The sequence below is a fragment of the Tupaia chinensis genome, unplaced genomic scaffold (assembly GCF_000334495.1).
Source record: "Tupaia chinensis unplaced genomic scaffold, TupChi_1.0 Scaffold000617_2, whole genome shotgun sequence".
Lineage (NCBI taxonomy): Eukaryota > Metazoa > Chordata > Mammalia > Scandentia > Tupaiidae > Tupaia > Tupaia belangeri.
The window spans coordinates 1,563,514-1,580,970 of record NW_006160137.1 but is presented as its reverse complement, the minus strand read 5'-3'; the positions used below and the strand labels follow the sequence as shown (position 1 = coordinate 1,580,970).

Sequence of the window (17,457 nt, the reverse complement as noted above, 5' to 3'; positions counted from 1 at the left end):
ACAGTGGTTGCAGCCTTTCTGGTTTCCCTTCAGCCTCTTGGCGTCATTGCAGGGACTCCGGACTGACCTTGTGTCCCCCCCACCCCATGCAGGTGGTGCTCCCCACGTTCATCCTGGAGAAGCGCTCCTTGCTGGAGATGTACGCGGACTTCCTGGCTCACCCCGACTTGCTGCTGGCCATCACGGCTGGGGCCACGCCGGAGGAGAGAGTCATTAGCTTTGTGGAGTATTACCTCACAGCCTTCCACGAGGGCCGCAAGGGGGCCCTGGCCAAGAAGCCCTACAACCCCATCATTGGCGAGACGTTCCACTGCTCCTGGGAAGTGCCCAGGGAGAAGGTCAAGCCAAGGAGGACTGCTCCCCCGTCTCCCGCCAGCTGTCACGAACACCTGGCAGCCGATGACCCTGCTAAGAGCTACAAACTGAGGTTTGTGGCCGAGCAAGTGTCCCACCACCCGCCCATCTCCTGCTTCTACTGCGAGTGCAAGGAGAAGAGACTGTGCGTCAACACTCACGTATGGACCAAAAGCAAGTTCATGGGCATGTCCGTGGGGGTCTCCATGATAGGGGAAGGTAAGCACGGCTGCTGATGGGGTTTGCTCGACCCCGGGATGTCGGGAACCTGACAGGCGATGGGTCATTTTGTGTGTAGAGCTGATTGCTCACTCCTTTTGGCATTGGGAGTGAGTGGGAACGAGGGGCGGGTTCTGTTATTTTTGGTCTAGGTCTCTCACTTCCCAGTGGGGCGAAGGTGACAGAGGAGATGGGATGTAGGTGTTGGCCTAACCAGCTGCCCACCTGCGTCCTCGTACGCCAGCATGTGTGTGCCCGGCCTCACCCACACTTTCCCTCCCAGCCTCGAGCGAGCGCTAGAGTTGGCTCCCGATCTGTGAAAACACATTTTTTTATTCGCTCTTTCTGGTGTTCTGGCTCACAGTCAATGAGGATAATAGTGCTGTCTATTCAAAACCTGCTCATAAAAATTCCCAAGGCAAATCTTTTGACTCTGCTAGAAATTCTGAAGCCAGAACGCAGGATAATCGCCGCGCTGATGGGTCGCACGCTCCTATTTTAGCAAATAGCTGTGAATGAAGTTTATTCATTGTTTGAAGAAACCTATAATAATCCTTGTTAAATGCAAGTGTCTGTGTTAGTGCTTCTTCAACTTTTTTGAGTCAAAAATCCCTTTGAGACTCTCTTCCAGAAAAAAACAAAAAAAACCAACTAGACACAAAATTCAGCTTTCAGTTGTAGGGATTATATGGCTTCTTGAAAATTCCAAGAGATAACATTTTTCAGGATCTACAGGTGGCGTACTGGTCACATCGCTGGACTCCCATGTAGTTGACTGCAGTTCAAGTCCCAGACCCAGTGGCTTAAAACTCATGCTGGGACCAGCAAGTTGGCGTAATGGCTGGTCTAGAGGGAGACCTCAGGCCTCAGTCAGTTGTGTTGTGGTCTAGATGTCAGCAGGTGGGGTGCATCTACAAGGCGGAGCTCTGGGGGAGCTGGCTGAGGTACAAACCTGGAATGCAAGGCCCGAGACGATAAGACTGTCGCGTAAGCCCCGTTCCCTGTACTCCCCCGGCTTTCACGAGCCCTCACGATGAATAACCAGTCCAGGAGGCGGCGGACGTGGCCTGGGAAGTCGGTGCAGTGGACAGTGTGTTCCCAGTGAGCCGAGGGGAGATAGGCTCTCAGGGAGGAGAAGAGTGGTCAGTGGGTTAGTTCCTGGAAGATGAGGACTGAGGGTCCATCCCTGGATTTTGGACCTTGGAGGTCACTGGTGACCTTGACAGCAGTGGTCAGCAGAGCGGGGGGCTAGAGGAAATCTGGTTAGGGCCCAGCTGCAGTGGTGCAGGCGGGAGGGCTCCACTCTGCAGTGTCAGAAGCCACGGGGGAGACTGGGAGCTTGGAGGCCAGGCTGACGTGACCATACTGGGTGTGTGTGTGCTGGCTGCAGGGCTGGTGGGGTGGGGCATGGCGTGATGGGACCCCACCAGGGTACCTGTCTGACTGTGGTTCTAGTCCTGGACCTGGAGGGTCGAAATTCATACCAGGCATGTATGCGTGCCCAAAATCCTGAGAGGAGAATGGAGAATAGATTGCAGTGTGGCCATCCCCCTAGGAGGTGATTCCTCATGTTCTCTCTCTCTGTCTCTCTGGCAAGTGCATCACCTTATAGCAAATATCTCTTTATAAAAGAAAAGAAGAAAGAAAAGTGGTGAAGTCCTCTTAGCCCTACTCCCCCACTGTCCACAAGGTCAACCACATCTTCACCTTCTCATTGACAGTTGTCCAGTGTCTGTGTCTCTGTAGGGTAGGCCTCTAATGCCTCAGGATCTTACCGCCCCCACTTTCCACAGGGGCCTGGCAGGGACCTTTAATCCACTCCTCCCAGGCCCGGACCCACATGCAGTGCCGTGCGTGAGAAGCCACTGAACACCTCTCCTGAGGCTGTCAGATAGCCGGCCTGGAAGCAGAATTAGAATTTGCTGCTTTCAGGGTCTGACCCCATGGCCTGGTGGTTAAGGCAGCCAGATCCCACATAGCTATCCTGTCTAGAGTCCTGGCAGCATGAAACATGCCCGGCGTATGTGCATATGTGCCCCACATGTGGAGAAATGGAGGAGAAGGGATCGTAGCGTGGCCGTACCCCACGTGGGGTGCTTTCTGCCTTCTGTCTGTCTCTACCTCTAACACAATCCCTGGCAATGAATAAAAGCATTTTTGCTCCTTTAACTTTTTTCTACCTGTTTGAAAATTCTACTAAAAACATCTCGTGAAGGGACCAGCAGTTAGCGTAATGGCTATGTCGCTGGACTTCCACATAGTCGACTGCGGTTCGCGTCCCGGACCCGGTGGCTTAAACTCACGCCGGGCGCATGTGCGTGCCCAAGATCCTGAGAGGAGAATGGAGGACAAGGGATTGCAGTGTGGCCATCCCCCCTGGGGGGTGATTTCTCACTTTCTGTCTCTCTGTCTCTCTGTCTGTCTGGCGAGCGCATGCGCCCTATAGTGAAAACCTCTCCAAAAAAAAAAGAAAAGAAAAGAAAAGAAAACCAACTTTGCGGGACTCAACTGAGAACAAGGCAGCTCTGGACAAGTCTAGTGTGCTCTGTCCACTGTAGCTCATGGGCTGCTAAAGGTATTTTCAAGGATAAATTGAATTATACTCGAACGCATCTTGGTATCGACTTTAGAAACTAACGGGGACCGTGAGGACGCTGTGCAAATGAGCACCGTCCCTCCTCCAACTCCCCCGGCTAATCTGCACAACAGGACCACCTCCCCCCCTCCTCCGTTCTCGCTCTCTCCTGGGCAAACTCCAGTTCTAATTGATCTAGACGCTTGTCTTGCCTCAGAGGGAAGTGTCGCCCAGGCCAGTTACTTAAGCTCTCGGAGATGTGGTCTGCTCATCCTTCTTTTAAAAAAAAAGGGTGCTGTGTAGAGTGAACTCAGAGGAGACTGTGGGACCCCCCAGGAGAGTGTGACCACCAGAATGCTCACACAGGAGCCACTGGCCCTACTCTACATGCCCAGGGAGGGTCGTCGCTAACCACGGGGGCCACGTACTTCTGGCCAGAGGACAGAGCTCTCCTCCCTGAGCGTCACCGTGCCCTGCCTGATGTGCGTCCTGGAGCAGGGCGTGTCGCCAGGGGGCCCGCCCGCCACAGAGTAGTCTTGGAAGCAGCAGAGCCTGGTTCTTGGCGCTTCTGCCCACCCGTGTGGGGCCTCTGAACACAAACTGCATGGCAGCCCTGGGGGCTTTATGCATTTTAGAGGGTGATCTCTGAGACCTTGATGTTTCCAAAGAAAAAGTCAAACCTACTGAATTCCATGTGGTTTCAAGAGGGTTCCGGCCCTTCAAGCCCAATTCTTGGATCTGGAGTGGAGAACCCTGACCTGGAGGTGGGTGGGTGGTAAGTTCCATGTTCCCACGTTGGCAGTGTCTGCCCTGCGTTGCTGAGGACCATGGAGAAAGGCAAAACTCGTCAAGGTCCTTTCTAGAAGTTTAGAAAGGTCTGGCCTCTGCTGGCCTGGTCGGCTCCCAGACCTGTGCACAGCACCTCCCCTCCCATGAGGGCCCTTTTCTCAGCCTCGGCTTGCTCACCAGGCTCCCGCCTACCACGGGGCCTTTGCACACACACTCCCCAATGACTGCGGCCTTCCTCATCATGTCCTCACCTCTTTTCAGCTCCAGCGTCCCTTCCTCAGAAAGCCTTCTTGGTTAGCTCCTCCTGATGGAGGTCTCTGTGGCACCTGGCACCTCTCCTTACACCTTCACCCCAGTTCCAGGTGTTTGTGTGTGTGTGTGTGCATGTGTGTGTGCACATGTGTGTGTGTGCGGTGGCTCATAGGCCCACCTCTCTCCTCTCTGCCGTGTTTCCTGCTGTGCTCTTGGCGGTTCCTGGCGTGCAGAGAGCTCCGGGGAGCAAGTGGTGGACCCTGCAGAGGTGGGAGAGGTGGTGCCTGCAGCCGGTGGCCCTGGGGTTTGTCGTGCAGCGTCTCCGGTGGCCCGCCTGTCTCCCACCCCGCCTGACGTGCCCTCCTCTCTCCCGGAGGTGTGCTGAGGCTGCTGGAGCACGGGGAGGAGTACGTGTTCACCCTGCCGAGCGCCTACGCGCGGTCCATCCTCACCATCCCGTGGGTGGAGCTCGGAGGAAAGGTCAGCATCAGCTGCGCCCAGACCGGGTACTCGGCCACCGTGGTGTTCCACACGAAGCCATTCTACGGGGGGAAGGTGCACAGGTAGGCCGCCACTGCCTGCGCCCGGCGCTGGTCCCCTTCCTCCATCTGAAGGCGGAGTCCCTGCATCGGGATGAGTTGAAAATCAAGACACGGTTGGGAACCAGCAGTTAGCGTAATGGCTATGTCGCTGGACTCCCATGTAGTCGACCGCGGTTCGTGTCCCGGACCCGGTGGCTTAAAACTCACGCCGGGCGCGTGTACGTGCGTGCCCAAGATCCCGAGAGGAGAATGGAGGAGAAGGGATTGCGGCGTGACCATCCTCCCTGGGGGGTGATTTCTCGCTTTCTGTCTCTATGTCTCTCTCTGTCTGTCTGGCGAGCGCACGCGCCCTACAGTGAAAATCTCTCTCAAAAAAAAAAAAATCAAGACACGGTTGTGGACAGGCTCTTCTCAGAAGAGGTGCCCCTGTTCCCCACTCACCAGTTTTCCTGAGGGTCCTTCCCCACTGTACTGTCATGGCATGAATTTTAGTAATGTGTCTACAGAACACAACCAAAGAATAAGTAGTACATCTCTTTTTACATTAAAAAAAATGTGTCCATGTGCTCACAAGAGACAGACAGAGAGGGAAAGTGAGAAAGGAAGCCCCTCTGCCCCCCACCATAGGGAGGGGCACCACTGCAGTCTCTCCTCCTCCATCTCTCCCTCCCTCTGGGATTTGGGGCATACACGCACAAGTGCCTGGTGTGTTTTTCAAACTACTAGGTCCTGGACGCAAACCACATGGTTGGCTCTGTGGGATCCCACTCCTTCACTGCCACCTACCACTGACTGGCCACGGCACTTCTTGTTTTTTTTCTTTTTTAGAGTGAGATTTTTGCTATGGCGTGTGTGTGCTCGCTGGAGAGACAGAGAGAAACAGGAAGAAACCAGACTGCCCAGTGGGGGATGGCCATTCTGTAATCCCTTCTCCTCCACTCTCCTCTTGGGATTTTGGGCACGCACACACATGTGCCCAGTGTGAGTTTTAAGCTGCTGGTTCTGGGACTCGAACCTCAGTTGACTATGTGAGAGTCCAGCGATGTAACCGTTATGCCATCTGCTGGTCACAACCCAAGGCACTTCTCTTTGTTACAACAGACTTACCGTTTCTCCCTTCTGAGACCATAGCCTGTGTGTCTGCTCTGCAGTGACTTGCTGTGTAGACTCAGATGTTGGCAGAGAGCCCCCCATTTAACGCTGAGTCGGCTCCAGTAACTCCCCAATTCCGTATCATGCATCAGTGAGATCTGGACTGTTTCTTTCCCCTCAGATGCTGGGGAAGGGACCAGCAGATGACGTAATGGTTACATTGCTGGACTCCCATGTAGTTGTCTGTGGTTCAAGTTCCAGACCCGGCAGCTTAAAATTCAATGCCAGGCACATGTGCGTGCGTGCCTGAGTTCCCAAGAGGAGAACGGAGAAGGGATTGCAGCATGGCCATGCCCCCTGGGGAATGATTTCTTGCTTTCTCTCTCTGTCTCTCTGGCGAGTACACGCACCCTATAGCAAAAACCTCTCTTAAGAAAAAGAGGGTGTATTTGTTTTTGTGTGTAAATAGCTTGATTTCCATTCCAGTGAGAACATACATAGTCAATGCAAAACTAAGAAACTTACATTAGTCCTTGGGAACCAGCAGTTAGCGTAATGGCTGTGTCACTGGACTCCCACGTACGTAGTCGACCGCAGTTCACATCCTGGACCTGGTGGCTTAAAACCCATGCTGGGCGTGTGTGTGTGTGCGTGCCCAAGATCCCGAGAGGAGAATAGAGGAGAAAGGATTGCAGAATTGCCATCCCCCCTGGGGGGTGATTTCTCGCTTTCTGTCTCTCTGTCTCTCTGTCTGGCGAGCGCACGTGCCCTATAGTGAAAAACATCTCAAAAAAAAATAATAAAAGAAACTTACATTAGTCCTTTACTATTAACTCATTTATGGGTGTTCTCACCAGTTTTTCCACAAATACCTTCTTTTTCTGTTTTAGAGCTTTTCAATCATATTTTAAGAGCTGGGATTTTGAACGAACCTGCAAAAATAATCTCTCCTCCCTACCCCATAGAAAAATCTCTCCATAGCAAGGGACCACTTGAAGCCTTTGTTTGGATGACCTTATGAAGTGTGTTCATTTGACGTATTCTTTCATTCAGGGTCACAGCAGAAGTGAAGCACAACCCGACCAACACCATTGTCTGTAAAGCCCACGGGGAGTGGAATGGCACGCTAGAGTTCACCTACAGCAACGGGGAGTCCAAGGTCATCGACACCACCACGCTGCCCGTGTACCCTAAGAGGATCAGACCGCTCGAGAAGCAGGGGCCCATGGAGTCCAGGTGAGTCGGCCTCGTGGTTCTCAGTGCAGGACTGGAGGGACGGAGAAGCCTCTCAATGCTCAGCTGATGGAAGGGGGCTTCCTTACGGATTTGGATTTGCTAGGAGTACATCCTGTCTGCCTTCAATCTGTGACGACAGAGTGCAGATAGTCCATGACGGACTTTTTCTTTTTTTCTCTCTTTTTTAAAAGAATTATTTTATTTACCTTTATTTATTTATTAGAATTTGAACAGAGAGGGGCAGAGATAGAGAGAGAGAGTGAGAGAGAAAGCAAGCTACCAGATCCAGGACTCTAACCATGGTCGGCCATGTGGGAATCCAGTGCCCTTAACCAGCATGCCACCTGCCAGCCTTTCTGTCTTTCTTTTTCATTAAAGAGCTCACACATGCATGTGTTCCCAGAGGTGGGAGAGGGGAGAGGCTGGCACTTTTGTTTTTTTTTTTATGGCCTATGGGAATGTGTGTTCCCTAGAGCTGGGGAAAGAGAAAGCCCCTCTCAGTCGGGTGTGGCCGCAGGGCATTCCCTTTCTCCATCCTGACAGGATTTAGGGTATGCGCATGCATTGTGTGTGATGTGTTTTTCAAGTGGCTGAGGCTGGGATTCCGATCCTGGTCAGCCATGGAAAACCATGGCTTTCCTTACACAGTGCTTCACCACTGTGCTGTGGAGCTGGCCTGAGACAGGCACTTGTGACCGGGTCTCAGGGTTGCTTCCTCTGCCCAGCTTCCCGGGGGCCAGGGTTCTAGGTGCACCCCACTGCTCCTCATGTGTTCAGGTTGGCCTGGGATCCCAGTGGCCCCAGCCTCGTATACCAGTGCCCTCCTGATAATGCCACCACGACTGGGCCTATGCCAGACTCTTTTATTTATTCATTTTTTTAAGAGAGATTTTTGCTATAGACCATTTGTGCTTGCTGGAGAGACAGAGAGACAGAAAACAAGAACCCCCCCCCCCCCCAACCCCGGGGATGGCTATGCTGCAATCCCTTCTCCTCCATTCTCCTCTCGGGATCTTGGGCACGCACACACCACCTGCTGGCCCCAGCCTCTGTATATCCACTCTTATGGTGTGAACTTGATTCGGCCCCTTACAGTGATACTTACACAGGTACACACAGGATTTTCAGGAGTATGCTATTTGTGTTTTTTTTTTGGTCTAGGGCATCAACCAGCTCTGGCCCCTGGGCCAGATCCAGCTGTTCTCATAAATGAAGCTTTATCAGAACTCAGCCATGCTCACGTGTTCACATGTGGTTACGGCTGCCCTGCTGCAGCGGCAGAGTTAAGGAGTTGCAACCAAAACCCTATGGCCTGTCTGGCCTTTTATAGAAAACCCTTGCCAGCCCCTGTGTTCACCTATAAGCATGTGGTCTCTAGAAACAACACGTGTGGGGCCGGCTCCATAGCTTGGTGGTTAAGGTAGCTGGATCCCCTGCAGCTGACCTTGCGGTTTGAGTCCCAGCCGTGGCAGCTTGAGAAACACACGGGGCACGTGGGCATGTGCCTAAAACCCTAAGGGAGGAAGAAATGGAGAAGGGATTGCAATGTGACCATTCTTCATGGGGGGAGTACTTCCTCCCTTTCCCTCGCTCTCTCTCTCTCTCTGTCTCTGTCTCTCTGCATCTCTCGGGCGGGTACATGCACTCTCTAGCAAAAAGAAAGTAAGAGGGAAAGGGCAGAGAGAAGGGAAGGAAGAAATGAAAAAAAGAAAGAAATAGCTATGATACCGTGCTCAGCCGTAGTGGTGCATGGTGCACACTTTTAAGATGCTGCTGTCTGGGGAACCAGCAGTTAGCGTAATGGCTATGTCACTGGATTCCCACGTAGTCGACCGCGGTTCACGTCCCGGACCTGGTGGCTTAAAACTCATGCCAGACACGTGTGCGTGCGTGCCCAAGATCCCGAGAGGAGAATGGAGGAGAAGGGATTGCGGCGTGGCCATCACCCCTGGGGGGTGATTTCTTGCTTTCTGTCTCTCTCTGTTTGTCTGGTAAGCGCACGCGCCCTATAGCAAAAACCTCTCAAAAATAAATAAATAAATAAAAAGATGATGCTGCTGTCTGGAAACCAGCAGACGTGGTGGGTAAGGGGCTGGACTCCCACAGGGCTTGGCGGCTTGCTTTCTCGCTTTCTCTTTCTCACTCTGGTTACGTTAAAACAAAGAAATACATGACTTAAAACAGAAACAAAAAACAGATATGCCGCTGTCTGCAGCTTGAGGAGCCACACAGGATACCCGGGTTCAATTCCCAGCCCAACCTGAAAGCCAAATGTGGTGGCATGTGCCTGTAGTCCTAGTTACTGGGAGGCTGAGGAAGGAGGATTTTGAGTTCGAGGCTGGCCTGTTCCTCTCTAAAAGAGTCAGCGTGATGGCACACACTTGCAGTCTCAGGTACCTGGGAGGCTGAGATGGTGAAACACCATCTTAAAAAAACAAAAGAAAAGAAAAAGGATGGGGCCGGCAGGCCTCTTGTTCTCTCCCGTGTGCGTGTGCGTTCTAGCTTGAGTAATATAGAAGGTGCATAGCATTTGTGCCGTGCGGTGGCTGCAAGGGGAAGATAATATTTATGTAAAGCCTAGATGTGTGGGACTTGCCACAGAAGTGTCAGCTCTGGTTGGGGTGGTCTGGAGTGTTACTGGTAGAATCCTCCCTACTACCGCTACTTGCTTTCAAACTCTCTCTCTTTCTCTGTGTCTTTCTCTGGCCAGTTAAACAAGAATAATAACAAATAAAATTCAATAAGAAATTCTTTCTCTTTTTTTTTTTGGAGAGTTTTTTCTATGGGGTATGTGTGTTCGCCAGAAAGCGAGAAATCACCCCCCGGGGGGATGGCCATGTGGCAGTCCCTTCTCCTCCATTCTCCTCTCAGGATCCTGAGCATGCACATGCACCCGGTGTGAGTTTAAGCCACCTGGTCTGGGACTCGAACCGCGGTCGGCTATATGGGAGTCCAGAGACATAGCCATTACACCAACTGCTGGTCTCAAGAAGTTTTTTTTAAAAGAAAAAAGAAAAAGAAATAGCACAGACGTGGAGCCAGGGAGCTCTGTGTTCAACTGCTAGTCTCAGGGCCTGCCAGGTCACGGGATCAGCCACCATACCCAGGGAAGGCCTGACTGGGGGGCTCCACCTGATTATTCCGCTCCTCCGTGCATCCCCAGGAACCTCTGGAAGGAGGTGACTCGATTCCTGCGGCTGGGGGACATTGATGCAGCCACCGAACAGAAGCGGCGCCTGGAGGAGAAACAGCGGGTGGAGGAACGGAAGCGGGAGAGCCTCCGCACACCGTGGCAGCCCAAGTACTTCATTCAGGAGGTCAGTCGGCCACTGCCCGTCTTGAGGGAGAGGGCCGAGTGGCTGGCCTGCTCGCCCGGTAGTCTGGATGGAGGAGGACAGACGGGCAGAGGAGGGAATGCCTGCGATGGGTTGGGGGCATCATGGTCTGCTCCTGGTCTGGCCCAGGCTTCAGGACAGTTTTTCTGCAGTGACGTTCATGATCATATCTCAAGGCCCAAAACCATCTCGGGGGCAGAATGGAGCCATTGACGTTCCTCTGGTCTTCCTCGGTCAGAAAGGCCCGTCAGCCTTCCAGGGAGGGAAAGCAATGAGATTGCAGACCTTGAAACTTCCACTTAAAGAAAGCCATTCCTGACCCCATCCCTTTCGCACCCCACACTGTGTCCACACTTGGGTGGGCGGGATCCTCGGGACTGAGGACTGCCCTCAGGGCTCCGGCTCCTGGGGACTAAATGAACTGGACGTCCAGCAGGAGTCCTCTGCTGAAACGCTGCCGCTGTCACCCAGGAAAGTGACACTGAAGGCAAGAGTAATACCCACAGGACTGCCCGCCTTGAGGCGTGTGCCCAGTTGCCTTGAGGCGTGTGCCCAGTTGAGGCCCTTGTGCTTTTTTGTTTGAGAGATTTTCTTGCTATAGGGCATGTGTGCTCTCCAGAGAGACAGAGACAAAGAAAGAGACAGGAAAGAAGTCAGAGGCGATGGCCATACCTCAATCCCTTCTCCTCCATTCTCCTCTCGGGATTTTGGGCATGCACGCACATGCGCCCTGCATGAGTTTTAAGCTGCCAGACCCAGGACTCAAACCATGGTCAACTATATGGGAGTCCAGTGACATAGCCATTACACCATCTTCTGGTCCCCAAGGTGCCTATGCTCTTAAAGTTGTTTGTGGAGTAATTGGGAACTGTGCTGAGGACCAGACTGGAGATGATGAAAATGCACGAGTCCTCAGGAGCCTGGCAGCCTTGGGGCGGACTAGGAAGACATGAGGGCCCATATCTCAAGGGGGTAGATGCCACTCACCTCCAAGTGCTCACGGCCTGACCGTAAGTCTTCACAGAGAGCCAGAAACCAGGATTCTCATGAGAAACCCGATTACGTGCGTGGTGTTGAGGAGTTCAAAGGTCAGCAGCAGGAGCCAGTTGCCACATGTGGGGCTGGCTGTAGCCCAGTGTGCTGAGCTCGGACTTGGGGCCACGAGGATGGGTCTCTCCATCCAAGCACAAGGCTGCGGGGTGAGCTGGCAGCACAGCAACGTGGAGGTCAGGACAGGGCGCCCCACCATGCTCCAGGGTCAGGAACCGAGGACTGAAAGGGGACGTCAAGGTCAGATTCTGGACAGGAGGGCTGAGGGGAAGACTCTGCCTTCTTGGGACCCTGGGTGGGGTAAGCCCTCAAAGGATCCTTCTGTGAGGTGGATTGGTCTCTCTGAGACAACTAGTAGTTTGGCTAGCTTCTGCAGAATGTTGCACATTAAACAGAAAACAAACAAACAAACAACCCACTTACTGGGACCAGCAGATGGTGTAATAGTGACGTCACTTGACTCCTATGTAGTCAATGTTATCAACTGTAGTTTGAGTCCCAGACCCAGTGGCTTAAATCTCATGCCAGGCATGCATGCCCAAAATCCTGAGAGGAGAATGGAGGAGAAGGGATTGCAGTGTGGCCATTCCCCCAGGGGCTGATTTCTCGCTTTCTGTCTCTCTGTCTCTCTCTGTCCCCCGGGGAGGGCACGTGTCCTACAGCAAAAACCCCTCTTAAAAAAAAAAAGATGACAAAAAGAGACCAGCAGATGGCATAATGGTTATGGTGCTGGACTCCCACGTAGTTTAGTGCAGTTCGAGTCCCAGACAGCAGCTTCACATTCACACCGGGTGTGTACATATGCATGCCTAAAATCCCGAGAGGAGGATGGAGGAGAAGGGATTGCGGCGTGACCATCCCCACTGGGGGTGATTTCTCTCTTTCTGTCTCTCTGTCTCGTCTCTGGTGAGCACAGGCGCCATGTTGCAAAAATCTCTCTTAAAATGAAACAGAAAAAGAAACTCCACTTACCGTTCTTCCCCTTAGGTTTAATAAAGGCCATCATATTCACAACAGATTTGTTCATAACCAGCTTGGGGACATGTACAGAATAAAAATCTCCCACCCCAGGACAGTTACTGCGTGGGGCGTGCACTCCCTCCTGGTCCAGCTCCAGGCTGCACGTACCTTTCGGACTCCTGCCTTTTCCTCTCCAGGTCTTTGGTGGGCAATGGGTCTCCTGTGTGCTGGTTTATTGCCACCGCTGCCTGCTGAGGACAGCCTGAGCGGGCGTCTGCTCCCTGCAGGCTGCCGGGCTGTCAGGGCTTTGGCAGAAACTGCACACGTGCACACACCCTCATCTTTGCTCTCCCCACTCATCCAAAGACCCTCCTTTCTCTTGTCCCACTGTCCCAGGGTTCTTTTGCCACGAAGTCTTCCTTGCCGTAAACCAGCAAAGCCCCTGTTTTATTTAGAGCCCAGATGGCCTTGCTATTTTGGCATTTCAGGAGGAAACCTCCCCACATGACCAAATATAGGCAATGCCCAAATGGGAAGATCATCTGGCTCTGCGAAGCAGCTGGGCTGAGGCAGGATTGTGAGGCCACCACTATGATTGGAGAGTGAGCTGTCGGACAGGACAGACGTGCAGACCAGCGGGCGACCTGGGCTTCTGCTCTGCTGTCTGGGAATGCCGGAGGCTGGGGGACAGCCTCTCTTCCCCTTTTCCCACTGGGCGTCTCCCTGTAACGCCTCTGTCCTTCTCTTGCAGGGTGACGGCTGGGTGTACTTCAGTCCTCTCTGGAAAGCACACTGATGGGTGGAGGCGCAGAGCTTTCTGAAATAGTTTTTCGTAGGAATTAAAGTGGTATCAAGATTCTGTGGGCATTTGCCGAGACCTCTCGTTAGCACCCAAGAAATGGTAACGGAAAGAGAAATTCGATGCTGTGGAATATGCACCCCCTCCCAAACTCTGCTACAGGATTGAATTTATTCAAGAGCCATTCGGGGCATGTGTGTGTACACCCTGTCTACGTTCACACACATGCACTGCGCACACAGTTGCTGAGGATTACGCGTGTAAATACCGCCCTCACTGAGCTGTGAGTAGTCACGAGCTCCTTTTTATCAAGGAGGTCTGAAGTTTTCTATTTTTCACTTTGCCAAAAATGTTTTGCACTCAGAGAGATATTCCCCCTTAGTCAAGCCCTCTCAAAACAAGGTGACTTGGCATGGCCCATCGGTGGCCGTATGGGCAGAAAGTGGCTTGTTGCTGGTACAAGGGTACACGGCTGTCATTTCAAGGTTATTGTGACTGTCACTTCCTTCCCCACCTCCAAGTTTTATCCGTCCACATCCAAGAAAGATGAATGACTATTTCCTGCTGGGTGGGGGGTGGGGACAGGCAGGAAGCTGTTCAAGTTTGATGCCAGGGCCGGACGGTGGCACGGCAGTTAAGGCAACGAGATCCCCAATGGCTCACTATGCGGTTTGAGTCCCAGGCCCAGTGACTTAACAAAATGCACTGGGCACTTGTGTGTTCATGCCCCGAATCCTGAAAGGAGACACGGAGGAGGGATTGCCATGAGATCATCCCCCACGGGGTTCCTTTCTCTCTCTCTCTCTGAGGATGCACATGCCCTTTGGCAAATTAAACATAAATAAATAAATAAAAGCTGATGCTGGCGTCTCCCAGGCTGGAGCACCTTGGGAGAGCCGAGAGCCAGGCCCCCCACCATGGAGTTTTTGTCGCATTTCTGACAGTTTCTCACACTTGAAGCACTAGTCATTTTTCAGAAGCTTCTTCTTTTACAGCGGAAAACAAATCATATGGAGACTTTACTACTTTTGTGATTGAAAAAAGGGCTTTAGGAGTTAAGTACACGCACGCATATATAAACATGCACAACCACAGCCTCGATCTTGTATTTAGTTTGGGAAAAGAGCAAAGAATTTCCTGTGGAATTTTTTTTAAGTGCACCTCTCTGGTTTGACCCAAACTCTACAAGAAAGCCACTGTGATTAAAATATACAAAAAGCCTACTTGAGTGTTTCATGGTTCTAGCTCAGTGTAAGCCCTCGGCCTTTACAGAGAAGGTCGAAGACAAGATCAGAATAAAAAGGAAAAAAATGAAGTATTTGATTTTTGCTCAATGCTTAATTTTTTTTACTGTGCCACTCCAATGATATTTATAAAACCCAAGTAGCATGACTGCTTCTCTGTAGTAATACTAATTTTGTGCCTTTTGTCTGCTTTCTTAAGACCAATTGTTCACACTTTGTAGATATTAGACAAATATATTTCGATTAAATATTATACCTGTCTGTGTGTCTGTGTTTCATTTTCAGGGATTTAAAAGTTATGAAAAATGGGTATCCCAAATGATTCAGGTTTTCTTGGTGAAAGTGCTGATGATGGTTATGAATGATAATCATATTTATATCAAATAGTGTCTCCAACACATTTAACACTCTACCAGATACACATGGTTTATGACTATGCTCTGACAAGTCGTTAAAAGCAGTCAGCTGGGACTGGTCTGAGATGTTTTTCATATTGGGTAAATTCTCTTTACAAGCCAAATGATGTATAGCGATGTTTTCTTTTCTTTTTTTTTTTTTTTTAACAATAATAAAAATAAAATAAATAAAAAGAACAGTCGGAATAGTCCAGTGACTGTTCTGTCTCGGGAGAAGCATTACTGCCAGCAGACGTTACCGTGTGAGCCTGTTTGGGTTCACGGTTGTAAAGCACCTGGAGGAATGGAGGGTTTGGAACCCTCTTAGATCTGAGAGGGAAAGTGGAGCAGATGCTATTTTGAGAAAAAGAAAGAAAGGAAATAAAAAAACACCTCAGTAAGAAGCCTGGAAAGTAATCACTGTGCTGTTTTTGGATTTTCTAGCAGAAACTGGGAAGTAAAACATAGAGAAAGCTCACTTTTCTTTAGGGGCAGGGGGTATATTCGCTTATTTAACATTGCAAAATATCAGGCCAGCAGGTGGCGTGGTGGTGAAGGTGTTGGACTCCCCGTGGCTAACCGTGGTTTGATTCTCAGACCCAGTGACTCGAAACTTACGCTGGGAGTGTGTGAGTGCATCATATCAAAAACCCCAAGAGGAGAATGGAGGAGAAGAGAATGCGGTGTGACCATCTCCCCTGGAGGGGTTGATTTCTCACTTTCCCTCGCTCTGTCTCTCCGGTGAGCACACACACTCTATAGCAAAAATCTTTTTTTAAAAATTGCAAAATATCACATGTAGGAGATGTATATATGTACAACTCTAGGATTAATTATGAGCATCCATGTACTCATTTCTTAAACCCATTTGCCAGAACTTGAAAGGACACTTTGGTACCCTCCTAGACTAACTGCCCCCCACTCTACATTCTGTGTGACTCTCTAAGCAGCATCCTTGGTTTTACCAATTTTTGAACTCTGTACAAATGGAATTGTACTGTATCACATCGTACTTTAGTTATTTGAGCCAACGTTTGCTTTCCAGGCCAATCCATATTGTTTTTGTTAACACTTTCTTTTGCTGAGTTCACATTATGTTTTACTTTTTTTTTTTTTTTAAAGAGAGATTTTTGCTATAAGGTACGTGTGCTGGCTGGAGAGACAGAGAGAGAGAGAGAGACAGAAAGTGAGAAATCATTCCCCGGGGGGATGGTCATACCACAATCTCTTCTCCTCCATTCTCTTCTCGGGATCTTGAGCAGGCACGCATGGACACATGCCCAGTGTGAGTTTTAAGTCACTGGGCCTGAGAGTCAGCCTGCTGCGGTCTACATGGGGGGAGTCCAGCGACGTAACCATTACTCCATCTGCTAGTCCCCGGAATTTTCTATTCTTGCAAAAGAAAATTGTTTTATTTATTTAAAATGTCCTTGTATGAGTATTTGATTTAAAACTTATTTTGTCTAATATTAATATAGTCACTCCTGCTTACCTTGATTACTATTATTTTTTCTATCTTTTCGCTTTGAACATGTGTCCCTTAAAATCTAATGGAAATTGCCTTTAGACACTGTAAGTTTTTTTTTTTTTTTTTTTTTTTTTAGTAACTCATTTTGATTCCTCATTTCCTTTGCCAATATTCTATAGTTTATTTTGTGGTTACCACAGGCATTATATATAGTATTGTAAGTTGTAATCTATTTTAAATTGATAGCAAATTAATTTCAAATGCCTATAAACACTTTGGCTATTTTTATTAAAAAATAATTAATTTTATTTATTATTTTTAACTTTGCTATAGACATATGCACTAGCCAGAGAGAGACAGAGCAGGAGAAAGTGAGAAAGCAAGCCACTTGGTCTGGGACTTGAACCATGGTCAGCCATGTGGGAGTCCAGTGCCTTAACCACCATTCTACCTGCTGACCCCAACACTCTAATTCATTAGAGGTAAATATTTTATTCCTTTAAAATTCTGTTTCCTCTTATGTTATTGATGTCACAAATTACATGTTTATGGACTATGTGTCCATTAAAATAGATTTATAATTAATTTATGCTCTTTTAAATCCTGCAGGAAAATAGGAAGTGGAGTTATGAGCCAATATTACAATACTACTTTTTGTATTTATATGTTTACTTGTAATGGAGATCTTCATGTTTTTGTACAGCTTAGTTACCGTCTAGAGGACCTTTCATTTCAATGTGAAGGATTTCCCTCAACATTCCTTGGAGGGCAGGCCTATTGGTAATGGACTCTCCCTAGACTTTTTTTCCTTTTAAGAATTATTTAATTTTATTTATTGTTATTTTAATTTGACCAGAGAGGGAATGAGAGAGAGGGAAAGTGAGAAAGCAAGACATCAGGTCCCGGAGTTGGAATGTGGTCAGCCATGTGGGAGTCCAGTGCCTTAATCACTGTACCTCCTGCCAGCCCCGTCCTAGACTTTTTCTTTACCTGAGAATATCTTAATGTCTCCCTCATTTACATTTTTTAAAAATTAAAATTGTACACATATTTATGCATAGTTGTGAGGTACAATATGATTCAACACAAAGTATATATTCCTTTTTTTTTTTTGGGGGGGTTTTTTTTACAGGGTGCATGCGCTTGC

The 17,457-nt window shown here is 49.8% G+C and overlaps 1 protein-coding gene across 1 annotated transcript in view; it reads left to right on the top strand.

Annotated features, from left to right (window-relative positions):
• The window catches only part of OSBPL10 (oxysterol binding protein like 10), a gene marked incomplete in the record, with an annotated part of 330,123 nt that extends 316,188 nt beyond the window's left edge, over positions 1 to 13,935 (top strand). The window contains 5 exon segments of the mRNA XM_027775946.1: positions 93 to 573; positions 4,566 to 4,752; positions 6,877 to 7,059; positions 10,223 to 10,376; positions 13,156 to 13,935. Of these exon segments, the coding sequence (XP_027631747.1) occupies positions 93 to 573; positions 4,566 to 4,752; positions 6,877 to 7,059; positions 10,223 to 10,376; positions 13,156 to 13,200 (1,050 nt within the window).
• Between the last annotated feature and the right edge of the window lie 3,522 nt (positions 13,936 to 17,457).